The sequence below is a fragment of the Melozone crissalis genome, unplaced genomic scaffold (genome assembly GCF_028551555.1).
Source record: "Melozone crissalis strain CALT ecotype California unplaced genomic scaffold, PUWL_Pcris_2 ptg000114l_1, whole genome shotgun sequence".
NCBI classification, from domain to species: Eukaryota; Metazoa; Chordata; class Aves; order Passeriformes; family Passerellidae; genus Melozone; species Melozone crissalis.
In genome coordinates, this window is record NW_026535891.1 from 854,039 (window position 1) to 869,080 (window position 15,042).

The 15,042-nt window shown below is 54.3% G+C and overlaps 1 protein-coding gene across 2 annotated transcripts; it reads right to left on the minus strand.

Annotated features, from left to right (window-relative positions):
- Positions 1–1,844: 1,844 nt before the first annotated feature.
- Positions 1,845–14,809, minus strand: UBQLN4 (ubiquilin 4). 2 transcript variants are annotated; one of them, XM_054292776.1, is made up of 11 exons: positions 14,656–14,809; positions 12,395–12,546; positions 10,086–10,291; positions 9,529–9,791; positions 7,894–8,052; positions 7,021–7,246; positions 6,545–6,684; positions 6,031–6,114; positions 5,342–5,457; positions 4,596–4,773; positions 1,845–3,056 (listed from the first exon to the last, which is right to left on the minus strand). In XM_054292776.1, the coding sequence occupies exons 1-11, from the start codon at positions 14,806–14,808 to the stop codon at positions 2,904–2,906; spliced, it is 1,830 nt and encodes a 609-aa protein (XP_054148751.1). In that variant the 5' UTR covers position 14,809; the 3' UTR covers positions 1,845–2,903. The 2 variants fall into 2 exon arrangements, with proteins under 2 accessions (XP_054148751.1, XP_054148752.1); XM_054292777.1 differs by lacking the exon at positions 6,031–6,114.
- Between the last annotated feature and the right edge of the window lie 233 nt (positions 14,810–15,042).

The following is a 15,042-nucleotide window of genomic DNA, read 5'->3' on the forward strand; positions in this document are numbered from 1 at the left end:
TGCACCCTGTGGGTACCAAAGATCAGACCCAGCTGCATCCACCTCCCAGCCCTGTCCCAGTGATCCCAGGCTCGCTGTCCCTCCCCTGAGGAGGCTGCAGGCCCAGGAGCGTTTGAGAATCCCAGAAAGGTTTGGGATCCCAACTCTCCTTCCTGCACAGAGCAGAGCAGCAAAGCCCCTGGCAGCAGCGTGGGACGGGCAGCTCTGCTGGGGAGGTGGCACTGGATGGGCACCAGAGGCTGCCCTGGGTCTCTATTCCAGCATCTTGGGCTGGCAGCAGGGCAGGAATGATCCCAAAGTGGCACAAGAGCAGATGGTACAATGTGGAGAGACAGGAAAAATCTGTTTTCCCACTTAACCAAGGACTGGACAGCCTTTGTGGCCTTTCAGGAGTTAAAGAGAACTTGCTAAAATGATGGACCAACTCTTTTTATATGGACAGATAATGATGACCCGAGGGGAAATGATTTTAAACCAAAAGAGGAAAGATTTACGCTGGATATTGGGAAGGAATTGTTCCCTGTGAGGGTGGGCAGGCCCTGGCACAGAGCAGCTGTGGCTGCCCCATCCCTGGCAGTGCCCAAGGCCAGGTTGGACAGGGCTTGGAGAAACCTGGGATGGTGGAAGCTGCCCCCATGGCAGGGTGTGGGGTGAGATGAGCTATGAGGGCTCTTCCCACCCAAACCTTTCTGGGCTTCTCAGACTCCTGTGGATTCCCCTCAGTGCTTCACAGCACACACTGCAGAAGGGTTTTTCCACCATGCAGGGACTTGTTCCAGCCAGCTCTGGAGTCACCAACCTGCTCCAGCCCTCCAAGGCCCTGTTCCAGCACACACACACAGATCCCTTGCACTGTGTCACTGACACCACCATGTCACACCTTGCTGACACACTGAGGGGGTGCAAGGACCATTTCTGCCTGGCCAGAAACACAATTTTGCTCCTCGGGGATTCAAACTCACTCAGGGCTAGATCCCCACTGCTTGTGACCCTGTGCATCCTCCCTTCCCTGCTTGCTCGCTCCATCCATCCATCCATCCATCCATCCATCCATCCATCCATCCATCCATCCATCCATCCCTTACCAGAGCTGGCTTGTGCAGGTTTTAGGGCTATCAAGTGACCCTGAAGAGGTCCCAAGGCTCACATAGGCACTTTCAGGAGCCTGTTTTGCATTTGGGAAGCATTTGGGAAGAGCATTTACATTTGGGAAGAGCTCTGACCCTTCCAGTGCCAGCTGGGACCTCCAGCCCCATCCCTACACAGCTCTGTGCAAACTTCCCACGTCTGAGCAGAGGCTGCACAAAGCACTGCACACATTTGTGCACAGCCTCCAGAAGAGGCTGAAGCTGCTTTCTAAATCCTCCTCCAAGGGATGGCAGCCTCATTAGGATGCACACACAGAGGCAGGAGTGTTCCCAGCCCCGTGTTTTCTCCACCAGCAGCACCACCCACACTCTCAGCAACACCAACACCCATGGATGATCCCAGTTCCAGCTGGGTGCAGCAGGTTTTACAGGTATGCAGCAAACCTCCTGTTCCCTCTCTGCCCAATCCTCCCACACTGAAAGAAACTCTAAACTCTCAAATAACACCGACTCCCAGCTCTCAACAGCTGCTAATTACCAATCCTGATTCAAAGGGAGCTTCCAAAGCAGCACTTTAGGGCCAGTGTTGCATTCCTGAAGTGTCAGAGGGTTCCTGGCCAGGAGGGAGGGGGTGATTCCCCCGTGCCTGCACCGAGCTGAGCTCGGGGGAACAGGACAGCACAGATTCATCCCAAGTGACTGGGAAGTGGCCCAGCTGAGCCAAAGGCAGGCAAGGATGAGACAGGGATGCAGGGAGACAGATGGTTGTGCGCATTTATTTTCCTCTTGATAAAAATGGTGTATGCAAATTACACAGCCATGGAGGCTCCTGGGAAACACCACCCTGCTGGTCCTGGGGAGGCTCTTGGACAGTCTGAACATTCAAACACACCAGAATGGAAGGGGGGGTGGAGGATGGATCTAAACTGGGAGGAACATGAACTTCCAACATTTTCCAGTGAAGCGAAAAGACCGTTAGCTTATTTTTCCATTTCCTTTTTAGTTTTTTCACACTTGTACAAATGAACCCACTGAGCACAGGAGGCGATGCCCCTGGACACCTCTGACCAGGAACCACACGACTTGGGCAGAAACACACCTTCCAAACACCTTCCTCTGCACAGCACCTTCAACTCAAGCTCAAGAACAGCACACCTGGTCACTGCACACCCCTGGGTTCCATTACACCACCCCCAGCCTGTAAAGAGGCCACACTTCAAATGCAGGTTTCTCACCCAATAACCCTCTACCAGGAGATTGGAGGCACCTGTGAGTGAGGGACACGGGCTCGGTTCATCCCAGGAAACATTAAGACAAATGACATCAGAAATTCTCAGGTAATTTCAATTTTTTCTTTTGATCCATTCCCAATAAGACACTGAGAGAAATAACCAATCCCCAAACTTGGCTCAATTTTTTTAAATATTTGCCTGAAAGGAGGGCTAGGGGAAGGAATCATGTACAGTTAAAATCAAGCTACTCAAAACACAATCATTCAGGTAAGTAACTAGAAGTATCGCCTCTACCATCTAGAGAGAGAGAGAAGAGTGTCTGAGACAGGGCATATTTAGGAAAAAATACACATCTGAAGTCTCTGTGGCCACGATGAGAACTGGAATCCACATACAAGCCAGTTAAAGAGCATTTCAACATGAAATCTTAACTTAGTAGGAAGGTCAGGGTTAAGCTGTATCTTTTTGTTTTAAATACATGGACAGCTGTCAGATATGAAAATGATGGCGGGCTTTCCGGAAAGATCCCCTGTGCATGTGTATGGATGCGTGTGCTGACGTCTGTGGGGCAGCAGGACAGAGCTTAGGAAGGCTGGGAGCCCAGCAGTCTCTCGATAGCTGCGTTGATGTCCCCGCCGGTGGCGATGAGCGCCTGCAGGTTGGCCTCGCGGTTGATGAAGCCCATGGCATTGAGCTGCTCCAGCTGCTGTTGGAATCGCACTTCGGGACTCTGCGCCTGCGGGGGGAAGGACACGGAGCCTGGGGTCAGGGAGAACACAGAGAGCGCACTCAGAGCACACTCAGAGCCTGGAGTTAGAGAGCAAAGAGCCTGGAGTTAGAGAGCGCACTCAGAGCACACTCAGAGCCTGGAGTTAGAGAGCACTCAGAGCACACACAGAGCACACTCAGAGCCTGGAGTCAGAGAGCACTCAGAGCACACACAGAGCACACACACAGACTGGAGTCAGCACACACAGAGCCTGGGGTTAGAGAGAACACACAGAGCCTGGAGTCACAGAGCACACAGAGAGCACACTCAGAGCCTGGGGTCAGAGAGCACACACAGAGCACACTCAGAGCACACAGAGCCTGGGGTCAGGGAGAACACACAGAGCACACACAGAGCCTGGAGTCACAGAGCACACACAGAGCCTGGAGTCAGAGAGAACACACAGAGCACACACAGACCGGGAGTCAGAGAGCACATTCAGAGCCTGGAGTCACAGAACACACAGAGAGCACACTCAGAGCCTGGGGTCAGAGAGCACACACAGAGCACACTCAGAGCACACAGAGCCTGGGGTCAGGGAGAACACACAGAGCACACACAGAGCCTGGAGTCACAGAGCACACACAGAGCCTGGAGTCAGAGAGAACACAGAGCACACTCAGAGCACACAGAGCCTGGGGTCAGAGAGAACACACAGAGCACACTCAGAGACTGGGGTTAGAGAGCAAAGAGCCTGGAGTTAGAGAGAACACAGAGAACACACAGAGCACACACAGAGCACACAGAGTCTGGGGTCAGAGAGCACACACAGAGCACACACAAAGCACACTCAGAGCTTGGAGTTAGAGAGAACACACAGAGCACACTCAGAGCACACAGAGCCTGGGGTTAGAGAGCAAAGAGCCTGGAGTCAGAAAGAACACACAGAGCACACTCAGAGCACACATGGACCCTGCAGTAACAGAGCACACACAGAGCCTGGAGTCAGAGAGAACACACAGAGCACACACAGACCGGGAGTCAGAGAGCACATTCAGAGCCTGGAGTCACAGAGCACACTCAGAGCACACACAGAGCACACACAGAGCCTGGGGTCAGAGAGCACACACAGAGCACACTCAGAGCACACAGAGCCTGGAGTCAGAGAGCACAAACAGAGCACACACAGAGCCTGGAGTCAGAGCACACACAGCATCCCAACACGGGCCCTGCCAACAGCCCATGCAGGAACCCCAAGCTCAGCTTCAGGGTCATGTGGGACAGTCTCCACGTCCCCTTGGGATGTGGCACAGCAGCCACACCAGAGTCAGTCCTGGTTTAGTACCAACAGTGGCAGCAGCGCAGGCAGAAGGATCCCCAGCATGCAGAACTTAAACCTCTTAAAGGTTCAACACCCCAAAGAGTCAGCCAGACCCCAACACCAAACCTGGCCTAGAGCACCAGAGCCACAAGAGACTGTTGGGGACCACATGCCCTGAGTGGGGTGAGGTGGGGACCCCCCTGGAGACCTCCCTGGCCATGCCAGCACCCCCGGGTGTTACGTACTTGAGAGCTTCCTCCGGCCAGCAGCTGGATCATCTGCTGCATGAGCTGCTGCTGAGGGTTCCCACCCCCAGCTGGAGAGGCACTGGCCGGCGTCGAAGCAGAGGGAACGGGGTTCTCCGGGATTGTGCTTCCTCCTGTGGAGGACGGGGGCATCCGGGGCATGCCGAAGGAGCCAAGGCTGCAGAGGAAGGCAGGGCATGATCAGGGTGACACTGGCACTGGGCACCCCCCAGAGTGGGGCAGCCAGCAGGAACAACCCTCACTGAAGGCCCTGCTACAGGGCAGCTCTGCAAACTGAACCAGCTGCACCCATGTTCTGGTCACACATAGCACTGGGAGTGAGCAGAAGCCTCTAGAGAACTGTTGTGACAGTACGCAGAGAGCTGAGGACTGCCAGTAGATCAGCCTGCCCCAGCACACCCACCCAGCCTTGTGTCTGTGTCTGTCCATCTCATACTGTTCTCCAGAGATAAAGCTCTTGAGTTCAGTCCACACTAAATGCCGCAGACAAAGGATGGGGGAAGGACCAAGTGCATTTCAAACCTTTTCTCCAAAAGCAAAGGGTCAATGATTTCCCAGTGAAGGACAATCAAGCAGCAAGTGCTAATTAGCTCGCTCAGAGGGGCCTGCAGGCACAGCCCAGCACACCATGACAGACTGCCCTAGGCAGATCTCCTGGATGAATGCAGAGCCAGCTCTGCCTGCTGGGGCTGGGCACAGCAGTTCTGCTCTGGAGCGCTCCATACCTTGGCACTAATCCGGGCGCCTCCGTCTGCAGCGTCTGGAGCCCCTGCTGGATCTGGAGCAGGGCCTGCATGGCGCGGGGGTTGGTGAGGATGGACAGCGAGTCCGGGTTCTGCATCTGGGGGGCAAGGCAGAGACAACACGGTACCAACCAGTGAGAGCTCAGGCAGCCAGAGCTCCAGCACTGCCACACCTGGGCTGGCACCAAGCTGCGCCTCCTGCCCACAGCCAGGGCTGCCCTTCGTGTCTGGATCCTCCTCTGAGGCTCCATTCTGCAGGGCTTGCCTGCAGGGACACGCACAGAGCTCACAGCAGGTTCCTAAATGAACTGGGTGAGTCAGATTGGAACTGGGGACACTGTTGGATTCTGATTTACCTGAGAACCAGCTGCTCTAGCACAATTAACTGCGTCATTTTTGTAAACTCAACACAGGGGTTCCAAGTAGCTTAACAAGCCTAAACTGGAGTCCACCTTTCAATAATTCAGATGTGTTAAAATTCAGATTACCTTTTCTAACCATGTTCTTCCTCTTTGTCTCCCCTGTGCAACCCCTTCCTTGCTCAGCCCAGCCTCCCAAGCCCACATGCTTCCTCCTAGTGCACTGAACCAAGATCCTGCCTGTGCCACAGTGGGGGAGAAGCTCTGGAGCCAGGGGCTGAGGGCAGCACAGGGCCAGCCAGAGGCCTTTACCTGCTGCAAGAAGACAGGGAGCTGAAGGCGGAGCTGTTCTTGAAGCTGTGGATTCCCAGCAAAGAGGGGGACATTTACCATGATCTAGCAAGAGACAGCACATGTAGGTAGGGTCAGAGGGTTGCTGCCACTTGCTGTTAAACCCTATGCAACTAAGCCATGAAGAACAGGTCACTCCTGGGGCCCCTGACTCCCTCCCTGGGCTTTAAACATGCTGCCCTGCTATGGGGGAATCAACATGGGACAGCTCAAGTTCTGACAGCAGTGTTGAACAGAAAAAGAGAAGGGCCATTCCCATGTCGCTCTGAGAGCCACCTCTTGTGCCAGGGGCTCTGCAAAACACACAGGGCTCAGAGCTGGGGCTGCCTTCAGGCTATTGAGAAATACAACCAGACTGTGTATTCACTCTGCTCCAGGGTCTGCAGGAGGAACCAGTCTGACTCCAGAGCAGACTGACACCTCACACTGAGCTCATGGCCTGCCTGGCAACAGCGGGCAGCTGCAACACTTTTACCTGTGCTGCAAAGTCCGGGTTCTGGGCAAGAGTTTGCATCATGCTCCGCATGTAAGGGGCAGAGATCATATTCTGCATCAACTGGGGGTTTTCAGAAATCTGCTGCAGGAGTCCTTGCATCTCTGGGCTGTTGAACATGCCTGCAAGGGGAAGGGAAGACAAAGGAAAACATCTGATGAGCCTGAGCACCACTGCACTGCCTGAAACACAATGTGACAGGTGACAGCACTGCCTGTACTCCATCCCCTAGCCAGCAGCAAACAGGGCTGTGGACAGCCATGGCAGTGCCCTGCTGGCCACTCTCCTGCTCCTGAGAGCTTCAGGGACAGCAGAGTTCCCAAAGGAACCGTCCAACAAGTGCATCAGAATAATTCACTGGTGGGTAACAGCCACAGACAGGGCTCAAATGCCAGAGGAACCAGCCCTCCAAGGAAGCCTGGGTGACCTGCTCAGCCAGCAGCACCCCCCTTACGTACCAGCACCGATGCTGGCAGCATTCAGCCCAAAGGGGTTGGACACAGTTGGGGTGCCCTGGGTGGTTGCTGAGCCCGTGCTCCCTTCACTGCTGGGTGCCTGACTCTGGGAAGCAGGGGGTGTGGGGCTCCAGGGGTTTGGCAATGGCTCTCTGTTCTCCGTCCGCAAAGGCTGAGAGCTCGAGCTGTCAGAATTCCCCGTCAAGGAAGAGAAAGGATTGCTGCCAAACTAGGGAGAAAAAAAAAAAAAAAAAAGAAACAGATGGAATCAGTTAGTCCCAGCAGACCAACCCCAGCACTGAGCGAGCCAGGGAACAGCAGATCATATTCAGCCAAGTCCAGAATTTGCTCAACATGTGCCATGATCCGCCTCCTGAGAAATTTGCAATCCACAACACACCTCACTCACAAAAAGACCAGGCTCAGGAGTGGCCACAGCCTCAGATTCAGCTCCCAAATGCAGGGCTTCAAAATGCCCTTGTAAAAGCAGCACCCGGACACAGCAGTAGGTATTGCTGGACTGGAGCATGCCTGCACAGCCCTCTGCAGCCAGGCCTGTGCTCCCTCCTCCTGCACCACCAGCCAGCTGGATCCGAGCCAGCTCCGTACTGAAGGCATCAGGCTCCAGCTAATCCAGGGAGCAGAGGGCTGGGCTAACAGTGACAGGGCCTGCCTATCAGTCAGGCTGCTGGGGGACTGCAGGAGCCAGAGCAGGTCTCTCCTCTGACACCCCAACCCATGTCACAAGAGGTATTGCTCCATGTCCTCCAGCCAGTGCCTGCCTGGAGTGGAGCCACGCTGCGGAAAAACTGCCCCATCAGCAGAGGGGACAGAGAAAGACCCCCTAAAGACCCCCTTCCCACACTACAGCCATACCTGCTCCCTGGCTGCACTAAACATGGGCTCCTGGATGTCCGTGTACATCCGGCGCAGGGCGTTGTACCCTCCTGGAATGCTCTCGAGGTTACTCAAAGCACGGTCCTGGTTCCGCATCATCTCCTGCATCATGGCAGGGTTCCGAGCCAACTCCATCGTCTGCGAGGAGGAGGAAAAGGGGGAAAGCTCAAGCTCCTCTCCCAGGAGAGAGAGGGGATAATTAAATCAAATTTGCAGGCAGAGTGCAGAGAGATCATTTCTACAAGCAGAGAGACCAGGGATCCAGGCTCCTCCCCAGCCCTGCTCCATTACAGCGACTTGATGAGAGCTGGGGTGAGAGAAGGATGAGAATCTTGTTTGATGATCAGAAGGTTGGATTTATTGATATATAATACATTATAACTATACTAAAAAGAATAAGGAGAGAAGTTTTAGAGGCTGCTAAGCTAAGAATAGAATAGAAAAGAGTTTATAACAAAGTTTTGTGTCTAGGGAATCTTTTTCTGAGCTTGCTCTTGTGATTGGTTTTTAATTGTACACATGGAACATGAACCAATCACAGGTGCATCTTATTGCATTTTACAGTAGCTGATAATTGTTTACATTCTCTTTCTGGGGCATCAGCTTCTCAGAAGATGAACAAGTTTTAAAGAAAGAATTTTAAAGAAAAAATGTCTGCGACACTGCTCAGCTCTCTTCCTTCTCAGCCTCAGTTCAGCTTGATGAAATTGTTCTGTTCCTAAGCAGCATCAGGACACCCAACACCCATATGTTCCCACTCACACTGCATGGACTACATACAACAACTGGGAAGATGGATCCTGCCACCCTCTCCAGACTTTGATGGGTCTCCCCTGCACAAAAAATATCCAGGTCTCATTTAAAGAACTGCTCAAGCACAGATTATTCACAACTTAGCCCTGCAGCTCTGGAATTTCATGTATGGCCAGCACAGCTGAAAGCAGAATGACTGAGAAGCAGATGGGAATGAGGCCTGTTCAGCACAACCCTCTTGACAAGCCTCCCCAGTAAACAGCAGAGTCCTCTTAATGACTATTAACATTAATGACTATTAACACCCAGATTCTCACTGATCCCTTAGGATTCCCTTCCAATGAACCTTTGGTCTTCCAGCCAGTCCTTTTGGACATAGGCCAACTCTGCTCAGGGAAAAGTGACAGCCCTCTGGGATCCCAGCCTACACTAATGCTCCCCACTGATACAAGTAGTGAAACATTCACTGTACAGCTCTGGAGTCTCTACATAATCTGTCAAAAGAACTAGAGAGAAACAAAGAACTTTTGCAGTAGCTTCACTTCTCCAGCACTGTTTTACTCCCATTCCTGAATCACAATACAGTGGCCTTGCTAGGAAAATCCCAGCATCCCTTTTTTTCCCAATACACCATGGATTCAATAACTCTGGAAGGAAGAAGAGTTGCAAGGATGTGGGTTGAGCATTTAGTATTCACATAACTCAAGACCACCATCTGTTTGTGGGGAGCTCACAGCAGGAAGGAAGAGATCTCCAAAACCACTGCTCTGCCATTCCCACTCCTCCTCTGCAGTGCAGACACTGATGTTAGTCCACAAAGACTCTCCTCAACACTCTTTACTGAGCCCTGGTGTGACTCACCTGCCTCATGAGCTCTGGGTTATTGAGCATGTGGCTTATCTCTGGATTTCGCTCCATGAGCTGCTGCATCTGGGGATTGGCCATGATCATCTGCCTCATGAGGTCAGGGTTAGACATCATGTTCTGCACCAAGGGATTCTCCATGATCTGGGAAAGCATCTCTGGGTTGGACATCAGCTGCCGCTGCATCTGCTGCTGGAGCTCCATGAAGTTGGCAGAGCCCATGCCAAGGTTGCCCAGCCCAGTGATGCCACCGAAGCCAGCTGGAGAGGGAACGACACAGGGGAAGAGAGGCATGAGTCAGGAACTGGCAGAGAGGACAGGCACAGCACTGCCTCCCCACAGATCCAGGGGTACCCTGTGTTCCTACAGCAGCCAGCTCTGAGTAAGGACACCCCTACACACACACACACTTCACCAAGTGGCATTACCCTGAGCAGAGACAGGGGTGTGCCATGGGAGTGACTCAGCAAAACCCACGGCAACAACAGGGGCCAAGAACCCCAACTCCTTGGTCTAACCCTAGACAATTCTTCCTTCTCCCAGTGCCCACTTACACAGGATGGATGCAGCACTGTTGGGGCCTCCATCTCCAGGCCCTCCCACGCTCCCTGAGCCGCTGCTCCGTCTGCTGCCGCTCCCTGCGTCCGGGCCAGCACTGCTGGATGTGGAGGGCTGAGATGGGGCAGCAGGAGAAGAAGGGCTTGCATTGGGGGCAGAAGCAGCATTGGGGGCAGAAGCAGCAGATGTTGAATCTTGGACCCTGCAAAGGATAAAAGGTATTAAACTGCTGGTACTGGGGAAAGGGAAGGGGAGTGCTGTGTGGGGACACAGGGTGTGCACCCCACAGTGAGCAGGCCCCAGCACAGCAGCCAGCCCAGCTTGCACCCCGTGTCTGCCTGCACTGCTGCACAGCTGTGCTCCCAGATGCCTTCCATCTGCTGGGATCTGCCTCCCTCCTGAAGCACTGCAGCCCCTGACATGTCCTGGCCCACGCACAGCTCCTGGATGGGTCTTACCCTGAGTTGTCTCCAGCTCCTCCTTGAATCCCACTGAACTATTTACTGCGGCCATATCCTTGAGCAAGGAGCGTGCTCCAAACAGCAAAATCCTTCTGCTGCTCCCACAGAAACCACAGGAGGTTACAGCAGGGCTAGTGCATGGGGTAAACAACAATGTTCACTTCTGAATATTCCTAGCAGTGCTTCTGGGGCAAAAAGAAGCATCAGCATTACTGTACAAAGAGGGAAACTGAAGCACGGGGCAGCCAGCACCTGTCTCACAAAGCCATGGAATGTTTCTGGCCAGCTTGGCTCCAAATTCTCAGCTCTGCCACTGGCTGCACCTTGATGCAAAGCTCCTGCTCCAACACAATTGTCTGGAGCTTCTTTAAACCCACCCACACAGACACTGTGCTGTAACCACCATGCAGCAAGTGCAGGACATCAGCTTTGCTGAACGCACCAACCCAGGTTAGTACCTCCTTACCACAGTTATCCTCAAGAGTGTGTTACAGGAATTTGGAAGAGAACATTTAAAGATTTTCTGAAGCCCCTGCAGTGACAACAGTGAGCCCTGGACTAGTGTTGAAGAGCTTTCATTAAATTAGACCACAAAATTCACTTTACCCACCTCAATAATGCTGTTATGCCTCTGACAATAATACCAATGATTTCCTGATTTTTTTTTCCCCCAAACCAATAATTATTCCTTTTCTCTATCTCCCTTTCTTTTTCACTCTTCTAGAACTTGAAAAATCAATGCTGAAGGTCCCTGTCCACTGTCCAGACAGACCTGACTGCTGCTGAAAACCAGTGGCCACTGAGAGAGGCAAAGAGTGGGGAAACAAAGCAAATGGGAAGCTGAATAAGAAAGGAAGAAGGAAGCCAGAGAAAGGGCACTTGGTTTCTCTGTAATGTCTTCAGTAAGGACTTTTCTAGAACTATTAGCAGGAGAAAAATGAGCAGCCCAGGGCAGCTCTGATTCCCTCTTTGAAATGATTTACCAATACCACATTTATAGTGGAAACAGCAGAAACAGCACCGGGCTCTCAGGCTACCTGGAGAGGCAGAATCCAAGGAGAGGCTGCAGAATCTGGCAGCAAACTTCCTTGTGTTTGTGAAAAAAACAAGTGGAATAAAAAAAAAAAGAGGGAAAAAACCCGTCTTGATTAATGCAGCTCCCCCAGGGGATAGAAGATCTGCACAGGGACACAGCCCTGGGAGCTGGGGCTCACTGTGGCCAGAGCCTGAGGCATGGCTCTGAAGGTCCTTCAAGATCAATGAAATGTGGCTGCAACTAAAGCACAGCAGCTGTTCCCAAACCCTTCCATGCCCACCACCCCTCTGGAAAGTGCTGGGAAGAGCTAAACCTGCAGGAGCCTGAGGTCAGCCCCGTGTCCTGCTCTCAGTGTGAGGTCTGTGGTGCCCCTGAGCCACATCCTGAGCACAGGGAATGCACCCACATGAGTGAACCCCACAGTGCCCTGTGCCTGCCCCAGCCTGGGCAGCTGTGCCTGCAGGGCATGTGTGCCCCTGTGGCACCTCTCAGAGCCTGAGGAGGTGACAGAAAACCCAGGTACTAACACAAATTCACTGCGAAAGTAATTCCTTTTATCAGCAACTTTTCTCAGAACTCTTGCAGGTTTGCCAGAACCAGCATCCATTTCTGATGGGTTCTTCCAACACAGACACACACATTTAATGTTAAAGGACCAGCCCCTCCAGGTACCTGCCGTACACCATCACAGCTGTGCCATCCATGGACAGGTTAGTGACAAACCCCACTGCTGGGGCAGGGAAAAATCATCACAATCAGTAATTCCCACCCCCATTTGAGCCCAGCCTCCCCAAGACCAAGCTCTTACTTCTGCGGAGTCTTAATGACCAAGTGAACAGTGAGCCCATCTTTGATCCCATGTTGATTCAACGTGTCTCCATCCTTCAGGATCTTCCCAGCAAAGATCAGAACCAGCTGATCCTGTTTGGCTTTAAACCGTCTAGAAATCTCTTCTTTGAACTGAAAAACAAACAGCATTTTTCAGGCAAAGGATTGGTACCAGGAACACAAAGCTCCAGGGCTCACATGTAGTCTAGGAAAAACCCTCAGAGCCCATGAAGGTACCACACATTCACCAGCTGTTGATGATGTCTGAGGTGTTAATGAAAACCAAACCAAAGCAAAGACAAGCTCTGAAATCACAAATTATGGAGAAAATCTCAGAAAAAACAGAGCCATTCCCTCAGAAGAGGCTGAAGGCTTCCAAAGCCAGACCAATTTGCTTCAGGCCTAACCCAAACACATCTTTTATGCTGAATGACTGAACTGGTTTCATGTGCTCATCTGATTTTTTTTTTTCCTAAGGAAAGCCAAACTCTGATTTAATACAGGACAGAGCTCTATGGAAAAGGCAATAATCCTTTATCAGCCAATGGAAATAAACTAGGTCTTCTCCAATTCCTATTTCTGCAACTGAATTCCCTGTGAGCATGCCACAGAGCATGGACACCTCATCCTTACTGTGTGCTGGGATTTACACCTGCAAACAAGACTCTCACTGCTGGCCCTGCCAGGGCATCCCCAGATGGATTGGGAGGAAATAAAGCCTTGCACTTGGAAAACACAAACTAAGGGGAATTCAGAGGGGAAGGCCAGGATGGAGAGTGAAACACACGCTGGTTACAGAGGGGAAGGGAATTTGATGAAAACACAAAACTAAAGGGAATTCAGAGGGGAAGGCCAGGATGGAGAGTGGAACACATGCTGGTTTCAGAGCTCTCAGCCTTCACAACTCTAAAATCAAGGCTGGGCACAGCACAGCCCTGGCCCCAGATCACCCTGTCTGTTCTCCCCCCACATACCCTGCCTGTTCTCTCCGCACATACCCTGTCTGTTCTCTCCCCACATACCCTGTCTGTCCTCTCCCCACATACCCTGTCTGTCCTCTCCCCACATCCCCTGCCTGTTCTCTCCCCACATCTCCTGCCTGTTCTCTCCCCACATCTCCTGTCTGTCCTCTCCCCACACACCCTGTCTGTCCTCTCCCCACACACCCTGTCTGTTCTCTCCCCACCCCACACCTCCCTTACCAAGGGATTCTTTCCCGAGGGAAAGGATCAGGAGGGCCACACGTGCCCAGCTCCTGCCCACAGCATGAACTGCTGCCCAGAGCTCCCTGCCAGGCCCTTCACACGCCGACCTCGTGCCCTACGCCCGAGCGAAGCGCCAGCCAGCCCAACGCAGAGCCCATGACACCTTGTCCCAGTGGGCATCGCCGCTTCCTCAACGCCAGGAGCGGCCCTAGAGCCCGCCCCTGCCAATGGCAGCCTTTGCTAAGCGCAGTTCTCGGCATTCCCGGCCCTCTCCCGCTCCCTAGCAGGTGCACAACACCCCCCAGCCCACCCGATGTTTCCTTTCCTCCACCTCATTCAACGCTGGCCCCAAACATCTCCCCGGCTCCTCGCCTGGAGAATTTCCCTCCAGAGAAGCGCAGATGCACGCCAGGACCCCCAGATATCCCCCGGGGCAGCCCCCCACGCTCTGCCCACAACCCCAGCACCTTTCCCACCCCTCCGCCCAGGGAACGCTCTCCCCCGCAGCGCAGCGCAGCCCAGCCCAGCCCAGCCCACGGGCCGAGCCCCCAGACCCCACCCGGTCCTTCCCACTGCCACCGCCCCCAAAGCCGCTCTCCGAGCCCCTCACTAATTGTGGTTCCCACACCTACGACCCCTCCCACAGGTGAGCCCCCCAAACCACCTCCAGACCCCGCCAAAGGCCTCCAGCACCTGCCCTCCTTCAGATCTCCCCGCTCCCTCCCACCCTGGCTCCAGCAAGGCCCAAAGGCCGGGGCTGCCCCGAAAAGCCCCCGAACGCAGCCCCAGCCCTGATCCGGCTCTCCAAGAGGCCTCCCGGACCCTCTGACCGCCTCCCAGCCCACAGCACCCTTCCCCCGCTCCTCAGGCACGCCCGAAATTCCTCCCCGGCCCCAAAAACTCAGGTTCCTTCCCAAAATCCCTTCACGGCACCCCCGGATCCCTCAGCCCCCGCGGAGCAGCCGCCCCCGCCCCTCAGCACCCGCGGCAGCGCCCCCCAGGCCTCTCCGCCTCCCCGGCCTGCCGCCGCCCCCACCTCGCGCACGGAGGCGCCATCCGCGATAACGATCTCCTCCTTGTCCTTGGGGGTCTTCACGGTTACGCGGATGAGCGCCCCGCCGGGCCCCGCCTGGCCTTCCCCGCCAGACCCGGGGCCGCCGCCGCCGCCGCCGCCACTCGGCTCCGCCATCTTCGCCGCCCGCCGCCAGCCCGGGCCACCGCCACCACAGAGAGCCGGGAGCGGCGCCACAGCACCGCCTGGGGCCGGGACAGCGCCTCCCGGCGGCGCGGAGGAACAGCGGCAGCGCGGGGCGCGGAGGCGGAACGGGAGCGGAAAGAGGCGGCCGGAGGCTGGGGAGGGGGTGCTGCCCGCCGGTGTCCCCACCGACCTCCCCTTTCACCGACCCCATCCCCGCTTCCCGCG

Bases quoted from the DNA above. Each gene is read 5' to 3' on its own strand.
- UBQLN4 (XM_054292776.1), bottom strand. From the start codon at position 14,808: ATGGCGGAGCCGAGTGGCGGCGGCGGCGGCGGCGGCCCCGGGTCTGGC. The intron at 8,053-9,528 runs GTGAGTCACACC...TCCTCCTCGCAG, and splicing joins ACCCAGAGCTCATGAGGCAG to ACGATGGAGTTGGCTCGGAA. The intron at 5,458-6,030 runs GTAAAGGCCTCT...CTTGCCCCCCAG, and splicing joins TCCCTGTCTTCTTGCAGCAG to ATGCAGAACCCGGACTCGCT.